Source organism: Notothenia coriiceps, unplaced genomic scaffold (assembly GCF_000735185.1).
Source record: "Notothenia coriiceps isolate Sejong01 unplaced genomic scaffold, NC01 NC01_scaffold00003521, whole genome shotgun sequence".
NCBI lineage: Eukaryota > Metazoa > Chordata > Actinopteri > Perciformes > Nototheniidae > Notothenia > Notothenia coriiceps.
In genome coordinates this window covers 301311-324701 of record NW_011336222.1, presented here as the reverse complement: position 1 = coordinate 324701, position 23391 = coordinate 301311, and the positions used below count along the sequence as shown (strand labels likewise).

The following is a 23391-nucleotide window of genomic DNA, read 5'->3' as shown; positions in this document are numbered from 1 at the left end:
GTGTTTTGGTATCCGAGTGTTCACAGCACATGCACTGTTACTGCATGTTTTCACCGAAAAACCCTAACAGATTTTTCTATGGATTTAACAAACAGGTTAAAACATGTTGATTTGAGAGCTTTAGAGGCGCGGGCAGGCTGCTTTTGTTGACAGACTAACGCTAGCTGCTTCTCTGTTTTCAGTTTTCGTTGACAGCAAACAGGTAATTATTCCTTTAAATTCTTATTTTTTTTGTTCGATATTATTGTTTTAAAAAGGTATGCTATCATAAAGCAGTGATTTAGTTATTAGTTTAATTTAAGAAGCCTATTCTGAATTTCCACAAACAGCACCGTTTTTATAATGAAAACAAAAGTGAATGCAGATAAAACATCATCTAATAACTGTGATGGATTCCTGCAAACATGTGTCATTACATCCTAAACGATGATTTAAGAAGAAGTAACTCAAATAAAACAGGAATGCACTATTTAAAAAAGGTCCCTTATTATACTGTTTTTCATCAATATATTATAGATATATACAAAACATGTCTCTGAAGTGTTTGGCTCCTAATACCAAATAGATCGTGCATTGCAGCATCCCATAATCCCCTCTGTTTCAGCTCTGTTTCAAAAGTGCTGATTCTGAGTCTGTTACTTTAGATGAAGATAAGGAGCCCCTCCCCACGCCCCTCTGAGAAATATTTGGTTAAAAAGAACACAATGGTGCTCTAGGAGGAGATTCAGATGATAAGGTGGGGGGGGGGGGGGGGGTTACCTTGGTTGGTGATTGGCTAATGGTTACACAAGCCAAAAAACCGTTACCACATCATAAAGTGGCCAAAGTCTGATCAGCTCAGGTTTTTTATATAAATGGATCAGGACGAAAAGTGAGCGAATCTTTTTTCCTGAAACTTTCAGAATCTCTTTACACAGAGGGGACAAGTGGATTTTGCACAATAGGTGACCTTTAAGTATCTTTGATAAGAGTAGCTAAAACTACCATTGTTGTCCTTTAATGTTATGTCTGTGAAAAGTAAAAGGGTATTAGCGCTGACAATCACTAAAACAACAGCGCACTTACCACTTTGGTGTAGCCTGTTGACTGACTGGAGTTGGCGCGACCGAAGAACCCATTCGCTTTGGACGGAGAAAACTTGAAGGTTCCAAACTCACATGTTGACATATTCTGCGGTAATGGGCCTGTTAACAGAAGAGACATGTGGAAACTGAAATGAACAACAACTCACAATATCATGCAGTCAAGCTCAAAACAAAGTCCTTTACTTAATTGATCCCATGGAGGGAACTCTGCACAGTCAAAATGACATATAAACCCACACTCAAATGTATTTAAAGGTTTACATTAGAACACAAAAAGATGCCCCAAATGAGCCAATCAGAATCAGGTTAGCACTCTGCCCTCCTTTGGGCGATGAAATCTGGCGCTGCCCACCCATATTAACATAATGGAAAAATGGTCTCCTTCTCCTTCATAAACTACAGGATCCTAAACTGATAAAGTAGGAAAACACTAAACATCCCATAACAGATAGAGCTCTTCAACATTGAAAACCGTACTGACTCCATTACCCATCAGTTTCTAGAAGCTCAAAAGCAAATCCTCAATGCATTACTTTTGGTATAAAATACACAACACTTAAATTATTTTCTAATGCAGTTCTTTTGTTTAACTCTGTTAAAAAAAAATATATTATTGAATTATTAAATATTTTTCAAGATTGTCATAAGGTTTCTGTATAACCTCTGATTAAATACTTATGTCTGAAATGAATAACAATTTGAACTTTATTGTCAATGATATAATTCGCTTGTCAACAATCGCTTTGTCGTTTTTCAGATCATCATCCAAAAGAAATGTGTTTCCAATATTTGATATGCATGACTGGCAATCTACAATCAGACACATACAGACCTGTCATAATGTCATTCACAGTCTGCAGTTTGTGAGTAAGCTTAATCCAGCCACAGAGCCAACGTGCGCTGGCACCTCAGCCCGTCTGTCTCGTTGGGTGATTCATCAAAACGCAAGGTTTGCACATTGTCCCAAAATGACAGGCTGGGTCTTCACCACACCATTACAGGATTATGATTGTCAAAACAACGGCACATGAATCACCGTTATCATACATGAGGTCTATGTAGCAAACACAACGTGACTAAAGACCCGTCATACATTTTAGAATCTCTTTGAAAGGGTCAGTTACTGAAAAAATTAAATATATTTTATTCCTTAACCGACACTATTACTATCGAGCCTTGTATTTTTTTAATACATTTTCTGAGTTTCACAAGAGGATGCAGAGACACCAATACTCAAAGAGGAGACGATGAGTTCCAATCTCTTACAGTGCAATATTATTTCAATTATACTATGTACATTATTCAGTAAAGAATCATTTTAATTCATGTTAATTCAAGTTATTGACTAATGTGTTGCCACGTCAAAAAGTGTTACACTCCAATGATATCACCTGTTAATTTAGTACATTTTTTAAAGTTTATTTTGTACAATTTAGCTTATTTCTTACCTTTTGTTTAACAAAGGTAATAAAGCAATGATCAAGTGAAGCAGCTTCAGATGCACACTGAGGGAGACATGGCCAAATCATATGTTAGTCACTTGTGTTGGCAGAAACTCAATCAATAGAGACTCTCATTGATGTGGGTCTTTTCAGGAAGGCCTGCTTGTTGTTTTAACGCAACAATTTCTTTCTTCTACCTTTAAATCTTTGATCACGATCAACACAACTTCTTGTTAGTATTATGTAGGGGCTGCAGCAGAAATATCTAATAATGTCTTGGCTGCAAACGGGAATGTCCCCGGTCCAGAGGGTCCAACTGTCTCATTGAACCATTAACACTGCTTAGCTTATTCTATGAACAGGTTGGTGGAATAGGAATATTAAGAGCAGCCTCAGGCGTATGTGCAAGACTAACCTTGTAGTTGTTTTCATTAATATTCTGAGTTTGACTATCTTTCTGTTGTGTGTAATGTCGAAATTCGCTCACAGCAAAGTATTTTCTTGTCAGATCTTGAGGTCACTTTACACCTAGCTCTCTTTTTAGACAACTTCATAACTCCTAAATGATGCTATAACACAAAAGACAGAATCACAAACACAAATTTGAAGGGACAAATAAATATGGAGTTAATTTTGCTATTCTGTATGTGGAGACATTTGGATAAAGTATATTATTAAAAAGGTGCAAGCTTTCAAATGGTACTTTTTATGAACCAATATTGCCTGGTTTGGATGTATGCGTTCATAATGGCGACATTTTTCGTTTAATCTTAAACCAGTGATTGTAATTACAATCTTTAAATTGAATAAAAGGCCCATTTTAAAACAGGTCAGAAATATTCTTTTCAGGCGAGCCACACACTTGAATACATTGAATGTGTCAATAAAACAGTAAAATAGCACAGTATGAAGTTTTTGTTGTTTATCTCTCTCTCTCTCTCTCAATTGTGGTGGTACTTTATAATGCCTGTTGAAGTAAAAGCCAAATACCAGACTGGTTTTGAAAGACTAAAATATAATTTCATACACATGTGTTTGGGCTGTGTGTGGCTAAACCCCATGGGCTGTATACAGAAACCTCTGTGGCAAGCTCATGTACAGTAGGGATAGGACAATGCATGACATTAAGGATTTTGGGAGGGCCATCTAAGCTAATTTACAGATGGCCCTTAGCCCAATAGAGATAGCCCTGAAAAATGCGCGCGGACGAAATGGCACGAAGGGTTTGGGGGGCCTCCCCCTAGAACATTTAGAGTTGTGCAGGTCTTACTGTAGATGCCGTCTGTTGCATTCTCTAGACTGAATTATAAGGTGAACCAGCACAATATTATATTGTACAATTTCAATTTTATTCTTCATTTCACTTGTTTGTTTGTGTTTGCTCGCTTGCATGCCCTGCATAGCTATAAGAAATACTTAAGTTGTTGGTCAAGACACTTTCCATCTGATGAAGGCAAAGAATAGCGATTCTAATGTCTAACACTTAATGTGGAGAAAGAGATGTCCTGTATGGGTTGATTGTGCGTTGATCTGTTGGTAACGCCTCGGGGTTCCGGTGGGCATGTAAACAAATGCATAATGCTGCGCTATACTTTGTGGCCTCTCCCAGTTGCATAGCGACACTTATTGTTTAGGTGTCTTTTAATAAGCAGGTAGTCATATCATTAGCTAGAACTAGCTGGATCTGATCGATATGGACATAAACGCGAGTGAAGTCTAATCTGACGGGAGAGAGAGATCAGCTGCTGCTGACGAGTCGACAGGCAGCGCTGCATGATCATGCAGCGGTAAGCGGACAAAACACACACTTCAGGTTAGAATATCACACGTAGCTATTTTAATTACCTCTCAAACTACCTAAACTTTAGTTTTACTGTCGGGCCACTCATTACTGGATCCGCGAGCTGCATGATACTGGCATAATAGATTGCCCGATCGGGCAACGAGCAGGTGAGGCTTCATTGCCCGAGCTAAACTAGATGGCCATCGGGCAGTCCTTAATGTCGAGCCCTGGGATAGGATCATGAGACTATGACTCTTCCCAGAGCTTACACTAAGAAAACACTTTAGTTTAATAGCAGCTAACCATGGGTCATATTTCACACGCTGATGCTATGTTCATGGCGTTACCAACACACCTCCGATATAGATACTGAGACTAAACACCCCCTCAACATGTTCAACACAACTATTTCTCTCGCAGTTAACTACAATTAGCTTACTAGTTAACTTTAAGCAGCAGCAATGTTTTACACACTTAAAATCTACAAAGAGAACCACGAGCGGTCTGTTTTCCTCACATAGCTGACCAAAAACACAGCACAGGAAAATAGCACATTCAATCTGTCTGCAGGAGGTCACTGAAGGGAAAGTTGTGTGACGCATAATTGCCAGGAACCACAAAAAAACGATTTAATTTTAGCAAACAAGCGCGAAAGTGATATGCCTATAAGGATGCCTAAATAAAACCTCACTGTCCAAATTAAGAGGTTAGAACATGCACTATGAGGAGATATTCTTAATTAATGTGATGTTAATGTGTAAAGTTTTGTTTCCATACTTAGAGCTGGGGGGGACAATGTGCCGCTCTTCCCAGGTTTTGACTTGCTTCTCTTGATGGTGTGCACTTGATCCAGCACGCGCCGCTGTCCTGAGTGCAGCTTGGTGTCGGAAGGCACCGCGAGCGAAGTGTCCTCCACGCATCGGATACTCATAGCTGAACGCAGCGGTTCCGGAGCCATCATTTTCCCAGCTCGGTGCCCTTCTCAAGAACAGTTAGGTTGAAAACAAGTTTCCAAATAAAGTGCAGACCCGAAAGAAAAAACGCAGCTCGACTCAGCGTGAGCAGAGCAGCGGACAGGGCCAAGTCTGGAGGTTGGCAAAGTGTTCAGAGATCAGCCAGCGGCGGTGGACTCCACCCTCGGGACCGCGCCCTGTCGAGGTGGGACCAGAGGGAGTTCACTCCAGGAGCCACTGGTGGGCGGGGCCGTGTGCCATATCTGCACACCTGAGCTGATTAGCATAAACAGCCTGCTCTTTAGTAAGTAGCCTACGTGTTTTTTCTCTCTGTTAACGCTTCAAGAAAGGTTCAAAGTTCATAAGTAATGTTGGAATGAAGCCTGATACATTAAGGCATCTCAAGCTAAACCATAACTTATAATATAGATTTTAGGGTCACATACTTGAATATACAGTATCATGAGCTTATAAAATATAAAAAAGGGCTAAACCTTGACCAACTACTAAAATGTAAGCTATATTAATGCATGAGTAATGGAAATAATAGAGTATCTGACTCCTCAGATCTACACTTGCACTCAAGAATAATTCAGATGATTCATAATTAGGAATAAGGCATTGCTGCAAAAATATATTGGACATGTCATACATATGTTTCCACACTTTAGGAAAGGGTTTACAAGTTGTTAGGGTTTGTTAATATTCATAACAAAATGTTTTAAGGCGTTATAGATACATTGTGCCAAATTGTACAATATCAATTTGACTGGAATATTCTCTTACAGGCAGGCAGAATATATCATAAGTACTTTATGCATACACTTTTTTGCCAATAATACACAGTGTTAACTTTTGAATGCAAGATTTTTCTTGTAATATTTTTTTGATGACTTGTTTTAACACTTTTAAATAAATGAAGTAATAACACAAATTACCATACAAAAATACTAGCATAATCATAGGTTCTTGTTCCATTTTACAACGGTATATCCACCTAACACCTTCGCTGACTTATTCGGTAAAATCTGAGTAAAATCATTTTGATGTTGTTACAAGCAGACTACTTTTTTTTCTCCATTAATTTCTGAACTTCATTTCCATTTAAAACGCCTCTTCCGATATGCCCATGTTAAATGATCTTGAATCCATCCATTGCTCCTTATGTGGGTTGTAACTCCACATAAGTCAGCTGGCATAAGGCTGTTTTTGGATAAATGTTTTTTTTAATCAAAGGTAAAGACATCATCATGATTTTAACTTTACTAAAATTGATAGTGCTTTACTAAACTTTACTCAAATTTATTCAAGTCTATATCTCTCTCACTATAATTATGTCCTTATTAATCATCTTTATAAACTAAATTGATCAACCTGTGTGAGGTACACTGCTATTTTTTTCCCTCAACAGCTTCTTGGCTAAACTCCCGATGACCTGCTATTTTCTTTTATGCAAATGTTCAATGCCAGATGTGATGTCAGGGCAGGAGTTTGAGAATCAGTTTGAAAATAGCAGAGCCAGTTAGAAGAGAGAGAAAAAAAGAAGGAGACGACACATCAAGCAGATGCTTTCTGCTTAACCGGAATGTTTTGGCTACGTTTCTGCAGGTTACACTTTCCCACCACACCTTTCTCCTTAAACCTGCCAAGGTAACACATATCATGTGCGTAATATATCTTTGAAGTGTTAATGACAAGGAAAAATAACTCGGTGCATATGAAGTCTATATTCCTAGTTTTTATCTGATAGAGGGAGAAACATGAGTCAAACATTAGTTTTATGGTCAGATAGTTTGAAATTCCTTAGATCAGGTAGGATTATGCAGTATAGTTAAACTGACCAAAAAAACAAAGCCCATGTCGTTTTAAAGACAGATGTATTCGATTGTAAAGTAACTTAGTAACTAAACCACTATCAGTGCTCCATCATGGCTCAATAATTTAAGTTGAAATACAACACGAGCAACCTGTGAACTATCTCGGCTATATTCTGTACTGCTGCAATGTTGAAATGCTTATGTGGCCAGCAAGTACCACACCCTGGCCAAGGGCTTTGTGTGTGTGTGTGTGTCACTGCATGTAGTTTTTGCAGGACGCCGTAGGTTCTTTGAGCCTTTCCAGACGGATAACATTCTGACTAATGTCTGCGGCCAGAGGAGTTTAAGGAATACTGGAAGTGAGCAGGTGTACAGGCCGTCATGCCCTTTGACAACGGCTACAGAACATCTGGATGAAGCAAAAATGTGTCTAAATATTTACAACTTGGTTTTTGTCTTCTGTTGGCCCTTATTGAATACATTAAAAAGACTGGATCACGATGCAGATGCCAGTTGCTATTAAGATCTTAACGAATCCATTCACACCTGCAACATGGATTAACAAGATAAGATAGAACTTTATTGATTCCAATTTGGGACATTTTTGTGTTGCAGCAGCACAAAAAGACATGGCATTGTACAATAAAAATTAAAGGACAAGAAATAACATGAAGAACTATCCAATCACTTTTATCTTTAGGGCAATTACACATTTTATTTTTGATATTCTGTTCAACTTTAACAGGTGTTAGTTTAATTTTTTTGTTAAATTCTAATAGAATTTTTTAGTACTAAGTTTTGTTTTGTGTGTTTCTTGGACAGTATTTACTAATCAAAAATAAAGGTTATATAGACTGTGAAAAACTCTTATCTACACCTACTTGTTTATGTATGCCTTGGATAGTTGCCATCTCATATTCAACCGATCCGGCTGCTTTGAATGTGTGTGTTAGTGTTCCTGAGTTGATGGTATCTTGTATGGCAGCCTCTGCGTCTTTATGAATGATAGTAAATGGGTGGATGCTGACAGAAAAATGCACTCCATTTACAGATAGCAAAAGCTGTGTTGATAAATATCAACCTTTGCCCTAAATAAGCTGTATTATGACACGGATGTATCTTTCATTTCAGTGGTGCACATACAAGCAGCATACTTTCCCATTGGCCAAACAAAAACTGCCAATATGAATACTTTTATAGCATTTTTTTTTAACATTAATGAATCATTATTACAATTAATGGCACTCTTTGTTTCTATCACACCAATATCTCAACACATGTGATAATTAATACAAATAAGATTATGTTTCCGTGAAGGAGGCACTTTTTGTCACACACAAATGCCAAGTCTGTATAACTGAGGTGACAGCCCCATCTAGCAGACTGAATGAGAAATGCAACCTATGTCATGACATTTTCAGTGTGTAACACAAGGGGGGGTGATTAATCAGGTGACATATGTTGTTAAAACTGTTCAAGTGGCTATAACATATCAAAAAAGATAATTGAAATTGCTGTAGATATAGGAATACAGTAGACATGACTTTTCATAGTACACAAACTACAGATGAGGCCTGTGCAGTATATGGGATTTCACTTAAATAGGGATTGACGTTTAAACATTTATTAATTAATTCCTTTCCCATGCAGCCAAGTGTTAGTATAAAAACTCTAAATGATACACGATTTTGCAAACACCATGTGATTTTATTGGTACGGCATGAAGGCACAGATGTAATTCACTGAGCAGAATTGACCAAAGGAGTGATGAGGCACAGCCAACCAGAGTACAGTGACAGGAAAAATAAAAGAATAAACATTTTAGCTGACCAGAAAGTGAATATGGTTATTTAAAACTGAACCAGTCGGCTTTTACTTTCATGGTCGAGACAAATCGTTGTCACTTTTCACATGGTTAAAGATAATCCTTCCTGGAAAGGGCGTAATAGAGTCAAAAAACACTTACTATATAAAAAAGGCTGGTAGCAACTTGTACCAGAAACCAAAAAATATTACATTGAACAAAAGAGAAAAAAAAGCAATGAAAGCTGGATAATTTGTTAGTGTTATCAGACAAAAATCTACCCCAGTGCACTGTGGGTGACCGTAGTGTGGTCTGTACCATACATCATTTTGCATACATCCAAAAAGATACAACCAAAACAACCCATCATTTCTGATGCTTAGAGTAACACTTCTAGCCGTGCTGGTAAAATACAAAAAAAGATATTTCATCTTTACAAAAACGAGTCTATTTACCTTGTTTTGGTTTATAAACAGTACCATTACAAGTGTAGTGTACACGTCCTATACATCAGTGCTCCTCAGGTTAAGGCTTTATGAACCAAAGCACATTCTTATCCCAACTCACGTGGAGGTAGAAATACTGCAGCGAGCCCACACAGTCAGAGTTAAATCTGGATTTAGTTAATGAACAGTAAAAGATCATTTCTTTCTTTCAAAATGCTGCTGACACTAAAGTGTGAGCTGAATATTAAACTAGCTGTGAACTATTTTGATTCCAAAGACAGGTGAGCCTAACTTAAACACTTAAAAAGGATGGCTCTCTTTACACATTACAACGTGTTTCAAATATAAATAGGACATTTACGTCTAGACATGTAGTGAATTGCATTCTGGGAAGAGGCAGACTTATATTTCCTGCTGCATTTCCCTTAGAGTTTTGATTAAACCAAGTGGAGTATAATAATGATTCTCCACACGAAACAATGATAGAGGATACCCCAATTAAGGCTCTTTTCATTCCTTACAGAGATACTAAACTGCAGAAGGAAAAGTCATGGTGGAATAGTAACATTAACACTGATTAAATGATTTGATTGCCAATCTATATTCAAACTGGTCTCACATCAGTCACACCTATGCCTTAAATACATATGCCAGGAAAAGAGAATATACATCTTTAGAGCACCACAGCTACATTGCCCTTATAATGGATATGAAAATAGAATACCCTATATTAAACTTGTTTTATAGCATTTAGCTCTTATGTGTCTTTTCCTTTGCTTGTCAGTGGATACAATAAAAAAAAGACGAACACCTTTAATGCACCTTGATACATTGAGATGTGCTCAATCAGTTTCTCCAGTTGGGAGGTTAATGTGACTAAATCATTTCATGGATTACATCACAACACTTAGTGATAATAACTCTGGATTTTGGTAGAAATCTATAATAAAAGAACTTCACTTTAGTGTTTAAGTCATGGGCTGTTTAAAAAAGGGTGCATAGTTTGCAGTGATGGAAAAGCATACACATACAAACAAGAGGTGTGACTAGAGTGTGACTGTTGGTCTGTTAAAACAAGTGTGTTGAGAGTACAGGAGTGGGGGTTCTGTGTGTTTGAGCTGGAAATAGTGTTTATGCTGTATGTATCAAAAAGTCTGTGGAGAGTCTCTGCATGCACGCCATGTGCTGCTAGTCGTTAACTAGTCGATAAACGTGGTACTGTGCTCCATGTTCACTAGTGGACACCTCGAACACAAAGGCGATGCACAGCAGAGTCTCCTGAGTCTCTCTGTTGGACACCACCTAGCGAGAGAAAGAGGGAAACATGGTGGAGGTCAGCATCAAATCACGGACAAAAAGTCATAAGACCAACTTTTACCCCAGTGCCATACGTGAGCTGAACACAGCCAGACAATCACAGCACTAATGGAACTGAACTTATGCTCAACTAAGTACATGTTTACATCCAACTGCACTTTATATTCTACATCATACCGTTTTTATAGAACACACATTTATTTCTAGTTTTGTAATCTTTCGACTCCACTTCGAGCAAAACAATTACTAACAAAGCACTTGTATACTAATAAAGGACTGGCTTATCTAAAGCCAGTTGAGTAGCACTTGAAATGTTTGGCTCTATGAAACCTGATGTACTTATGATTCTGTTTTCTTCAAGTTTGTATCTTCTTGGTCGAATGCACTTATCGTAAGTCACTTTGGATAAAAGCGTCAGCTAAATGTAATGATCAACTGCACTGATCAATACATGTACAATAACTTACTTATTGACTTGTTTACATTTTGTACTGCCTTGACCGCATTGTTCTTGTATTTGTATGGTAATGCTGTATTGTTTTGTAAGCGTACTGTTCAATGTGTCATAGGTCCAATTTATAGTCACTTTATTTATTATATATGAAAAGTTTTAGCTTGTATTTTCAAAATGATACTTATACTGTATGTTATGTGTGATTGCACCATCGGGAATACTTGGAATTTCGTTGTACTCTATGTAGTGACAATAAAGGAATCTAATCTAACATGTATTAAAACAAACCGAGACCTGTCAAGATATCCTAATATAGGAAATAACACGAGGGGCCAACACACACCTGCAGGATGGTGAAGTTCTCGAGTACGCTGTTCATCATGTATTTCTCCGGCAGGTGTTTGAGCTTGTGGATGAAGTTGATCATATATTCACACATGGGCGAGCGATGGATGCGGAACACATACTTTCCTCCTTCCATGTGAGCATATTCTGTCTGAGAGAGAGAAATCCACACACACACACACAATTAAACCATATCTTAAAACAGTTGCATATGAAATGCATTATGAGTATTCAATGAAAGCTTCTTACCTCCACTTTCTCGACCACCTGCTTGCCAAAGGAGCAGACCTTCGTTGAGACACTGATGGTGATGTTTTCTGTTCCACTGTACTGGCTGCTCACGCCGTAGAACACGCCGGAGCCTTCCTCGATGTCGCTGCTCAGGTCCGCCTGAAGCCAGCACAGAAAGATGGAGAATGAAAAAAAAAATCAGTGGAAGCTAATAAAAAAGATAGATAAAACCCTTGCTGATGAGTTTATTCATGCAAATACCTGGGTCTGGATGGAAATACATTGTTCAGATGTATTAAGTAACTAACTATGGCTGTACCAATGCATTTATTTGTATTTAAAGCTGCTTTTGTGGTCTTTGAATACATCTTTAAAATCTCTTTTGTCATATTGTATAGTTTAAAAAGAATGAGTAAACATGTACAGGACTGTCTCAGAAAATTAGAATATTGTGATAAAGTTCTTTATTTTCTGTAATGCAATTAAAAAAACAAAAATGTCATACATTCTGGATTCATTACAAATCAACTGAAATATTGCAAGCCTTTTATTATTTTAATATTGCTGATTATGGCATACAGCTTAAGAAAACTCAAATATCCTATCTCTAAATATTAGAATATCATGAAAAAGTATACTAGTAGGGTGTTCAACGAATCACTTGAATCGTCTAATTAACTCGAAACACCTGCAAGGGTTTCCTGAGCCTTGAAAAACACTCAGCTTGGTTCAGTAAACTAAATCACAAGTATGGGGAAGACTGCTGATCTGACTGCTGTCCAGAGGACCGTCATTGACACCCTCCATCAGGAGGGTAAGACACAAAAAGAAATTTCTCAAAGAGCAAGCTGTTCACAGAGTGCAGTTTCAAAGCACATCCACAANTATTTGTATTTAAAGCTGCTTTTGTGGTCTTTGAATACATCTTTAAAATCTCTTTTGTCATATTGTATAGTTTAAAAAGAATGAGTAAACATGTACCGTAATTTTCGGACTATAAGTCGCGCCTTTTTCCCTATTTTTCGACGCTGCGGCTTATATAACGGTGCGGCTAATCTATGGATTTTTACAGCTAACGGCCAACACCTTTAACTCTATGGGCTCTATGGCCGGTCCACGGACCCCCACCTTTANAAAGGATTCCAACCAAGTACTGAGTGCATTAATGGTACATTTTCAAATGTTTGATTGTGTTTTGCTGTTATAAACCTTTTTTTTTTACTTGGTCTGAGGAACTATTCTAATTTTTTGAGATAGGATTTTTGAGTTTTCTTAAGCTGTATGCCATAATCAGCAATATTAAAATAATAAAAGGCTTGCAATATTTCAGTTGATTTGTAATGAATCCAGAATGTATGACATTTTTGTTTTTTTTAAAATTGCATTACAGAAAATAAAGAACTTTATCAAAATATTCTAATTTTCTGAGACAGTCCTGTATATAGAAAAAAACTGTACATAATTAAAATGTTGATGTAGAATTGGAAAGAACAGGTTGATTGAAGCTTTCAACTAATTGTTGCAGCCTGATGACTAACACTGAATGTAAAGATTACTTTTGTTTATTTACCATCGCTATCAACTACTAACTTCCGGTGTGCCCTATCATCACACTGGCTTTGCTTTCCCAGTGTAGTGTAGCTGGTTTTAAACCGAGTTGTATAATGTATAAACTAATAATCTATCTAAATGAGTAATACAAATAAATCCAACGTAAAAACTGGAATGCATTTTGTGTTCAATGTCGTACAATACCCTAATAATCACCTGACTTCCTGGGGTCATTTTTTAATTACCCTGACCTACTTTTCTGCGCCTGTAAAAAAGGGAGAATACTGGCATTGTGTACTGACCCAGAACTTGACCAGGAAGAATGCGTTGTGCGGCCCTTTTTCATACAGCTCCTTCAGGCCTCCCTTCTTCTCGGAGAACTTGTCGTAAATCTGCCTCACATCTATGGACTCCAAAACGGGGTCATTGTAACCCGGGTTTGACGGTCCAATGAGCACGAAAAGGTGTTTATACTGTAGGGGAGGAAGGAGAAGGGATAAGAAAACAATCGGAAAGGACATACAAAAGTATTATGTAGTATTTTATAAAGGTCTGGGTGTCTGTACCATCTCCCTTTCTTTCTGGATCTCCATAAATGCAGAGTACTCTAGTAGCCGTAGTTTTGCTGAGGCGATGGTTCTGTCTTGCCATACAGGAGCTGCTATGGCGGCGGGACGCGGGGGAGGCAGGGGCTCATAGCCTGTAAAACATTTAAATCAGGAAAGCAATTAACATACCGAACATTATTGCTTAAAACTCAGTAGAAATCCGTGGGTTCACACTCACTGATAGGTACAGCGACAGGGGGTGGTAGTGTAGTGTATGGTGGCTGTGCAAAGGGCTTGATGCTGCAAAAAGGAACACAAAATGATTAGACATTCTCCGGTTGAAACAAACAACACCAAATAATCTGCCAGTGAGACTTACTCCTGAGAATGTCCAGCCTGTCCTGGCATAGGGCCGGGCCAAAACTAAACAAAAGGAAAGAAGGGAAATGGAGCAGATAGTATTACTCAGAGCTTTACCCAGAAGGTAGAAAAGAACAGATGCTTGTCTGTGTGTGTGTGTGTGTGTGTGTGTGTGTGTGTGTGTGTGTGTGTGTGTGTGTGTGTGTGTGTGTGTGTGTGTGTGTGAGGCTCACTCTGACTGGTGGAGGGAACTGAGTCTGGGGTTTCATTACACTAGCAGACACAATCTGAGCTGACGAGAGGTTGGCCACCGTCTGCAGTGCCTTGTCTTTGGATACCTGGTCCTGAATAACGGAGAAAAAGGCGATACACAATGACAATGCTCCATCTGGTCAAATCCAGTCAAATGTAGAAGCAGCCAGCCTTCAAGGCCAGTTCAGACAGCAAGCCAGCCAACATGTTATACAGTGATTCAGCATGAAGCAGTAACTATGAGGGAAGACAGGACAGAGTGCAAAGCAGATACAGTGGGATGCCAAAGCAGAAAGAGCACCACGCTAGCAGACTAGCTAACTGGAGCCATCACCAGTATTTAACTAAAGCCACTAAAAAACAAAGGAGTAATGAGCAGGACTTTTGAGTCTGGCGGTAAAACTGCAATGTGGGCTAGCAGTTATGTGATGCCAACCACAAAGCACAAAGCCTGAAGCAAAAGATTGTAGTTATATATCCAAAACTTACCAAGTTCATGGCCTACGGCAAAGGAGACACGTTAATAATTAACTTCAGTACATACAAAACAACAGCAGGTCACAAATATTTTCTACTATGCAATGAGGAAAAACACCTTCCTCTACACATACAACTCTTTGAAATTACTACACCCCTAACCTACACACTAAAAACACAGTATAGCCAAAATGATAATCTAACAGACATGACGAGCTACATCCTGTTGAGAGCTAACATTTATACCAGGAATATATACCTGCGGGGAAATCTAAACATGTTCTCCAAATGGGCGGCAAGACAAATGCCTTTGGTGCAAAAAGATGTCACACAGAACCTTTATAAGAGTGAAGAAAGAGGTATAAAAGTACTGAGGGAAGTTTCTTAGATTAGACAGAGATCAGAAATGATTTTAAAGAGAAAACTGAAATTGGTCATGTGCACATGGACGAGGGGCCCATTAACTACTCCCTGTGTGTCTGAGTGTATGCAAGCCATTTATTTACGTTACTAAAGCCATGCACATGCTTAGTTCAAACGAGCCGAGTACTGTATCTAGTGTAATACACTTTCCAAAGCCACTTACTAAACAACATTACTGCCATGCATTTAGAAAACTATTTCCAACATACTATGATAAAATACAACAAATCGGACTCTTATACTGAGCAACGCTAGACGACTTCAAATACAGACGGAAAGCAATGTTTGAAAATAATACGAGTTTGCAAAGCCTGAGCATGCCACGTCCTGTTCCCACTTCTAATAACAAAAATGATGGTATTACAAATCATGCAACTAACTATTTGTAAACTGGATGTACTCATCTCCATCCTCATGATTTAGTGCAACTGCCTTAGATGCCTGTATAGAAATCCAAGCATCACGTTAACACTAAATAGATATGTCATGCTTTATTATTTTAAATATGCCTTCTCGTAATACGTCCAAAGTCGTATTTTTTGATTTGATTTAAATGTTAGATTTAGGCCACATGCAGAGCGAAGCAGCTAACGTGTGTACCTTGAGGTTGGACTGAATCTCAAGAGACTTTCTCTTGGCCAAGACTTGCAGGTGACTAGAGACCTGATGAAAGACAGGACGAAGGACAGAGGATGGGAGGAAAAAGGAAAGGAAAAGAAGAGGGGATGTGACTACAGAGGGAAGGGAGAGTTGATTCAGTGGGCACCCACCTTGATGCTGGTCTGGTATTCTCGTACCCTCTTACGCGCCAGAACCTGAATGTGACTAGACACCTATGAAGCCAGGGGGACCCCCATGAAAAAGCACACATTTAAGAGTTGATTTAGAATGAGAATCTGAAACAGGTTTATTACCAGGTAGGTTTACACGTACGAGGAATTTGACTTGGAGTCGTGATGCATAAAAACAAGAATTAAAAACACAGGTAGAGAACTAGAAAGATATTTAAAATAATTAAAAATATATAACAGTATTTAGCCATTTAAAAAAGCCACGGGTCCTTTAATAATAATTGTATCAAAGCGAATGAGTAAATGACAGTTTATCCTAAAACACATACTATCTTCTTCACTACTGTCTGTACATACCTGTTTGCGTGTGCGCGTCTTCCCTGTTCGTAGCTTGATATAGCGAGCAATCAGCTCATTTCGACCTAAAATTGAAAAAGGAATAGTTGAAGTCAAAAAGGAGAAATTAAACATTTCTATCAGTAAACCTTAGTCACGCACGATACAATATGTTCTGATCAAAATACGCCGTCTTTACCTATTTTAACACATTTGCTTTACTTCAGTCAATATAGTTATCAATATATTTTTGATCAGGGGTTCATAATAGTGATCCTTTCCTAAAAATGTATATAAAGTAAAGACAGCCTCTCAATTTTTTAAGTGTTGGAGCCATTTAGAGCTTTTGATAAGTATGGAATAACCTGTCAATGTAATGGCCTATATTTATTAGTGATGATCTTGGCGTCATTAGTTTCATAAATCTAAAAAGGTGTTCTGTTGAAATTACATTAAATGTCATTTAACTGTAACCATTTGGCCAAGAACAAAACATCTTAAAATTTGCCACAACTTTCAACCAAAATAAATGATTGCTTGGTGTTGGTCGCAGCTCTTGTTATCAAGTTTAAGGCTCTTATTAGGGTTGTATTTTAACACATGAATCTTCTTAAGTACATTCAAGCTATGAGAGAGTCATGCCTAGGAGTCACACATTGTCAAACTGGTGGAACTGGTTTAGGCTGTTCTTAAAATTCCAGAACAATCTTTGGTATGAAGCAAAAGAAGATCGAGAGACTTGGAAACTTTTCCATCCCATTTGAAATGAAGCCAGCAGTATATGAAAGTTTAATGTGACTGCACTTAAAGTTTGAGAAGATGCTAAGGCTATATCAATTTCCCTACCCAAACACACACACAGTGGGTATATGATATACAACGGGTGATCATTTAGAGGGAAATTGGGGCTAGCTGGATGGCAGGCAATGTTGGAAAAGGAAGGAAAAAGAGACGAGATTTCACCGTGTAGTTGTAAGACTTCTCACATGGGGTCACTAAAGACTGCATGGTCGGCCCTTTATTTCTCTGCCTCCCACAGCTACCATCCCCCACCTGGTGAGTCTTATCTGACTGTAAGCAACTCACTTTCTACCCAGCTGCAAATGCAGATTGAGAGAGAAGCCAAAGATAATTAGCCCTTACATACTGATTCTACAGCTTTAATAATTTATTCTCACATCATAATCCTTCTTTCTGGGAAGTGATGTGATGCTATAACTTAGGTCACATCAGGCTGAGTCACCTCTGTGGAGTTACCAGAACACAGAATTCCCCAAAATCAGCAGAGGGGTCTGACTCAGACTGAGGAGTCTGCTCCAATTCCCAAAACAGGACACATGCAGCTTCCTGCAGCCTACTGCTACTCCTCATAAGGACTGACCCTTTTGACCAGCAGTAAACGCATGAGCCACTTATTATAATGTGTTATTTATTATAATGTGTGTTATTTTTGTTACAATCTTTCACTAATGTACATTCCCAAAGATTTTGATATTGAAGTGACTGTTAGTTTGTATATATTGATTGTTGTGTTTTTTATCTTAATGTGTCTGTTGATTGTGTATATAGAATATACATATCTGTATATTGTATAATATTTTTGTGTTTGGGATTGTTGGAAACGTCATTTCGATCTCTTTGTCTGTACACACAAACTGAAAGATTGACGTTAAAGTTGACTTTGATTTACACCTTGGATTCCCTTCATCTGCAACAATGACCAAGCTTTCTTCAACTCAGGTTTATAGCTATGCTTTACATTTATTTGGTCATTAGTTCAATGCGGTTGCACAATTAAAGTAGACCTATCATGCTATATTTGAAAAATATATTGTAGGGCCATACCTATACAAAACATGTCTGAAGTTTTTTTTTTCAAAATACCAAACAGATCACCCATTGTAGCCATGCCTCATACTGCTCAAACCCCTCTTTTGCAGCACGGTTAGAGAAAAGCGGATCTTGGGTCCCTTAGCTTGGAAAAAAAGAAAGAAAGAGGAGGGGGAGCTAATTGACCTGATCAGAATTCTTACCGGAGATAAAAGTTAATTTGGTTGTGATAAACCCCATCCTGTTTAAACCACGTCAAGGATTATTTCTGAAATATATGGAGGCTCAAATCCTATCCCCTGTGTGCCTTTGCAGGTTTATCACAAGGTGAGTTCTTTTTTTATTTCCTGCTTTTTAAAACACATGTGCTCTTCAGTACAGGTTAGCTCTGAGTGTTAGCGAGGCTTGCTAATGTAAACAAAGACGAGATTACGTCCAAAACACATCAGGCATTGTTTCTGATAGCAATTTTCTGTGGGTCCGCTGCCGATTTGACGTCAGTTCGGATGGAATCTGTATCCGCTCGTTGTACACCCATTTCTAAAAGATTTGGGTACGGAGGAAAAGAGAGAGGGTTTTATTTTCTGACGCTGCGCGAGTTCCCCGACGCACCGGGGACACATATTTATGTATAAAAGACATCACAAAGTGCATTTTGCATGATAGGTCCCCTTTAAATTAAAAGTAAATGACTGGCCAAATGACAAGATCTGCAAGGTGTCTTGCAGATATCGAGCTGCATGTTTCACTCCGGACCATGCGGTATGACCATCCCTCAGCAGAGTGTGAAGAGGCCCTGCCAAATATGTACGTATTTGACAATCTGCAGGAGACCGTCTCTGACCTGAACTGAGTTATTCCCATCTCTAAATGGAAACCCACCACAACAAAATGTACCCACACCAATCATAAACTTAAGGAGGAAAGCTATTTAGGAATTTATTTTGAGACACCTGTTTTGAAAAAAACTACACAAAGTCATGACGAAAAAGATTTTAGCTAAAGCGATAAATAAAAAAATCTGAATGGCTTTTACTTGTTTTCAGTACACCCATAATTATGGTGTTACATGCTTGATTGCATAGTTATTGGTGACCTCATAGTAGTTACATATGACTGAGGGCACAAAGACTCGAGCTCAAATATGACGGGCATAGTTTAGCCGTAGGGGTAAAACAAATAGTTTGGTTAAGAGGGAAAGTCTGGGATTTTACATATTTGTAATTAGTACATTAGCTTAAAAGTCATATTTTCCAAGACAAATTGAACAATGTCAAGTAAAAGTACATCTATAGTATTCAAGGTTTCAAACATTTATTTGGTTTGTACTCCTGTGGTGTATTGACGGATAATTTAAGGAAATGTAATATGTGAAATGTATGATATGGATGGAAAGCACAGACTGAAATTCTGATAGAATCACTAATTATTATTGTAAAGCAAGGTTGTCTTCTTTCTTTACCTTGTTTTTCAAAAGTCTTTATTTGGTAAACTGTAAAATAATCATAATAATTACAAAACTTTTTTTTTATAAAAAAAGGTATACAATTTGACAAATAAAACGCAATATTTGAAAGCTAAAATGTGTATTCAAAGGTTTTAAAGGATTGTATTAAAAGGCAGTGACTCTAAAGTTGGAAAAAGAGCGTGGGGATTATTTTCAGTGTCAGTGGCGCTTTCCAACGTGTGAATTTGTGTAACCAGTGGGACTATCCTTGTTTATACAGAAGGAAGTGGGGGTGGTTCAACACAGCGAGCCCACACTTCCACAAAAGGAGAAAAGGCTGCAACGTTGAAACAAACTCTCTCTTTCTGTCGCATGGGAGCACATATTTAGTTTCCCCCACAACACACACTCCCACATACACAAACACATGACACAGGCTGCTGCAGGCCGGAATGCCATCCCTCAGCCAAAAAAAAAGAGAGAGGAATGTTAGGAATGTTGGGCGGTAGCCAATGACTTCAATAAGGTAGGAAGAAACAGTCAAAATACATCAAAGCTCTACTCACTGGCAGTGTACTGAGCAGATCCTAAAAAAATAGTCTTTAAGAAATGAATGTCCAGGAATGTGTGTTTTACTGGTTCATGCTAACCCTAGCCTGACCTGAAATGTCAACCTGCTCTAGTCTTGGACCCTGTCAGCATGGGCTGTTTTTTGACCTCGAAGTTAAATAGCCACTGTCCCAAAATACCTCCAGGCAGATCACCTGGGTACAAACTGAGACGTTTCTACAGGACCATCTCTGGAGTGGATCACTACCTTTGCTAGGAACCTTTTCAAGAACAAAGTTTCAGTTTTATAATATTCAGTAAAAGAAAAGACCAATAAAGTGTATGCCGTTGGAAAAGATGAGCCATTATACTTGAACCTTATCTTTGTGTCGCTGTACAGCTTGAAGACACTCACTTCAGTAAGACATAAACATTATACATTCTGAATCAAAAGATTGTTTTATGGGCTATTTTCCCTTTAATTCATTTGCTGTACAAATTGTGAGCTACTTAAGGATTTTCTTTTTAAAATGTATCCTATTGGGATGTATAGATTAAACTAATTTCTCTTGACTGTTAGACTTTGTGGTTTTTCTATTACTATATGTGTATAAGTTCATTGAAATGGATGCCCAGCAGGACCGAAGATCTATCTATCCATCAATCACCACAGTTTCATGGTGGGCTCACAAGATTACTGTCAACATTTCAGTGTCCGACCACAATCAGCCTTCTGTTCCTGAGTTATGCCATTAAATAATTGCCAGAAAAGTGTTTTTGCAGAACATTATAAAGTCACAGTGAAGTTGATTTCTGACATTTTGGATATTATTCTCCAGAAATGGTGTCACGAATAATTGAGTTATAGCCAAAATGCATTTTGTGAAGTCATAGTGAACTCTGACCACCAGATTCTAGTCAGGTCATCATTGAGTCCAAGTGGACGATTGTTCCAGATATAAAAACTATTCCCTAAAGGCGTTCCTGAGATATTGCGTTCCTGAGAATGTGATGGACAGACGAAAACATAATGCCTCCAGCGTAGACACTAGGGCTGAACGATTAATCGATTTTAAATTGAAATCGTGATTTTAAATGATGCAATTATCAAATCGCACAGCCTGCGATTTTTTGTATTTTTGTTGTTGTTCTTCTTGTGTGTCAGTCATCCACACCAATCAGAAGTGCTGTGCTCCACATGTACCAGTCATTGTTAACCAATCAGAAGTGGCCCATGATAGAAGGTGATAGACAGATTGATCCAATCACCTGCCAAGTCTTTTTGAAATACTTTTCCAAATGGCTTCCAATGGAGCTCTCCTAGATGGTTTGGTGAAACAAACCATCTGAGTCAGTTAGTAATGCTCCATCACATGTTTTACATCTATTACAGGGTGAATCTTAAACTGAAGCTCGTAGCTCGGGCTGCGGGGGTGCTAGAGATGGGAGCACGTTGACACGACCTTCCTAGCCGGAGATATGGCCGCATTTTACAATAAACTTCCGTTGGGTCGCTTAAAAACAAATATCGCAAATCGAATCGCAATATCTGTCAGAAAAATCGCATTAGATTATTTCCCCAAATCGTGCAGTCCTAGTAGACACATTTATTTTAATCATTTATCGTTTTGCAGCCCTACTCCCAAAGTTGCTGGACATAAGTGTAAACAAAACTGTCATTCATAAGAGGCTATAGTATATGATACGACAACAATATATTTGGTCATTTTAAACTGAGTTGACACCATTAAAAGAATCACAAATTGTCATGTTAAGACGTTTTCGGGACCTTACCATACATCTTCCCCTCGTCTGAAAGTATGATCTTCCTCCTGCCGCAGGGAGGGTAGATGGCCAGGGCTTCATGGAAGCTCTGCTCGATGTCTGGACTCCAGACTCCCTCGGGGTCACCGTCCAATCCCCGGTCCGGCCCGTCTGCCACCTCTCCATCTGCACCATCCTCCTGAGCCCCGTCAGGGCTGCCACGGCAACTCCACTCCGACGCAATGATGACGGCTCGTGGCCACAACACACCTAGGACAACAGGACATGACATTTCTGATAAGTTCTACTATTACGCCTACAGTTAACAAGAATATAGGCAAACTGTATCACTCATTATACCAAATAGTACTTTTTTAAAAACCATTTCTCTTTGTACATAAAGGTAGACAATGGAAAACTTCTCATTTAGCCAGCAAATGTTGATTTGAAGCTTGAAATGACAATGGTGGCTGGCAGCTCCACATTTTAACGTTTTATTTGGACTATTTTAAAAACAAGCACAGTGTAAAAAAAGGTCTTAAACATGTACGTGACAGAGAGCTTCATACGTGATGAATTGCTAAAAGTCTGAGGCTAAAGCTGTCAGCCGGTCCTAGTATTATAAATATGAAGAATTTGAGTTACACTGTTATTTTGTTCTTACATTACCCTGTCAGGCTGCATAGTTTGTTAAATGTAGCCTCACACTATCATGGTTAACTATTGCTGCTCTTGTACTGAATCCAGTTTTCAAGACGTGATTTCTTCCACATTAAAAAAGCATTACACCATAATACCACAATGTGAGAACACAGAGCCATATTTGTTTTGATAGCTGATGTATTTAGACAAAAAGGCATGGCAATCAGCAAGGTTTAAAGAAATGAATGCAGCCGTATGCTGGCTGTTTTGAAAACACAGTGCCGCTTTAAATCATCGATTCATGTAATGTAGACAAACCCTGAAGTGCATAGTCTACAAGTGTACAAGTAAAAATAAACTAAATAATCTTTCTGTATCTTCAACCCACCAAAGAACTGGAAGTAACCAGCACACACACCGCTGCCCACAACAATAGCTTGAAATCTATGTTGTGTCTTAACAATCACATTATTTAAAATAGAAAGGGTTTTTTAGGCAAACAAACATGAATATCCAGTTGCTCCGAAATGGAAACTACTCCTTGGAGAAAATATGTTGTTTTGGAGTGAAAAGTGGACAGAGCATTGGCCTTTTCATGTGGTAAAATTATTAAAATATTGTTAGATGTAAAACTACAAGTAGGGATGCTCCGATCGATCGGCCGATACTCAATCTCTGCCGATCGATCGGTGCTCTCTAAAAATGCCGATCGCATGACGTAAAATACATGAAACTTTTCTCTGT

The 23391-nt window shown here is 38.4% G+C and overlaps 2 protein-coding genes across 2 annotated transcripts in view; both read right to left on the bottom strand.

The window, feature by feature from the left end:
* Positions 1-5436, bottom strand: part of pkp1a (plakophilin 1a) — an 18594-nt gene extending 13158 nt beyond the window's left edge. Inside the window, exons 1-2 of the mRNA XM_010766664.1 lie at positions 5088-5436; positions 1066-1184 (exon numbers count right to left, since the gene is read on the bottom strand). Coding sequence (XP_010764966.1) covers positions 1066-1184; positions 5088-5271 — 303 coding nt within the window. The 5' untranslated portion in view covers positions 5272-5436. The remainder of the gene's footprint in view (positions 1-1065; positions 1185-5087) is intronic.
* A 4861-nt stretch (positions 5437-10297) lies between these two features.
* Positions 10298-22297, bottom strand: tead3a (TEA domain family member 3 a). The gene is made up of 12 exons (XM_010766695.1): positions 22036-22297; positions 16437-16501; positions 16059-16121; positions 14878-14889; positions 14370-14480; positions 14156-14199; positions 14015-14076; positions 13795-13928; positions 13531-13701; positions 11696-11836; positions 11445-11597; positions 10298-10632 (listed from the first exon to the last, which is right to left on the bottom strand). Exons 1-12 carry the CDS (start codon positions 22295-22297, stop codon positions 10519-10521), a joined length of 1332 nt encoding a protein of 443 aa, XP_010764997.1. The 3' UTR covers positions 10298-10518.
* Positions 22298-23391: the final 1094 nt, after the last annotated feature.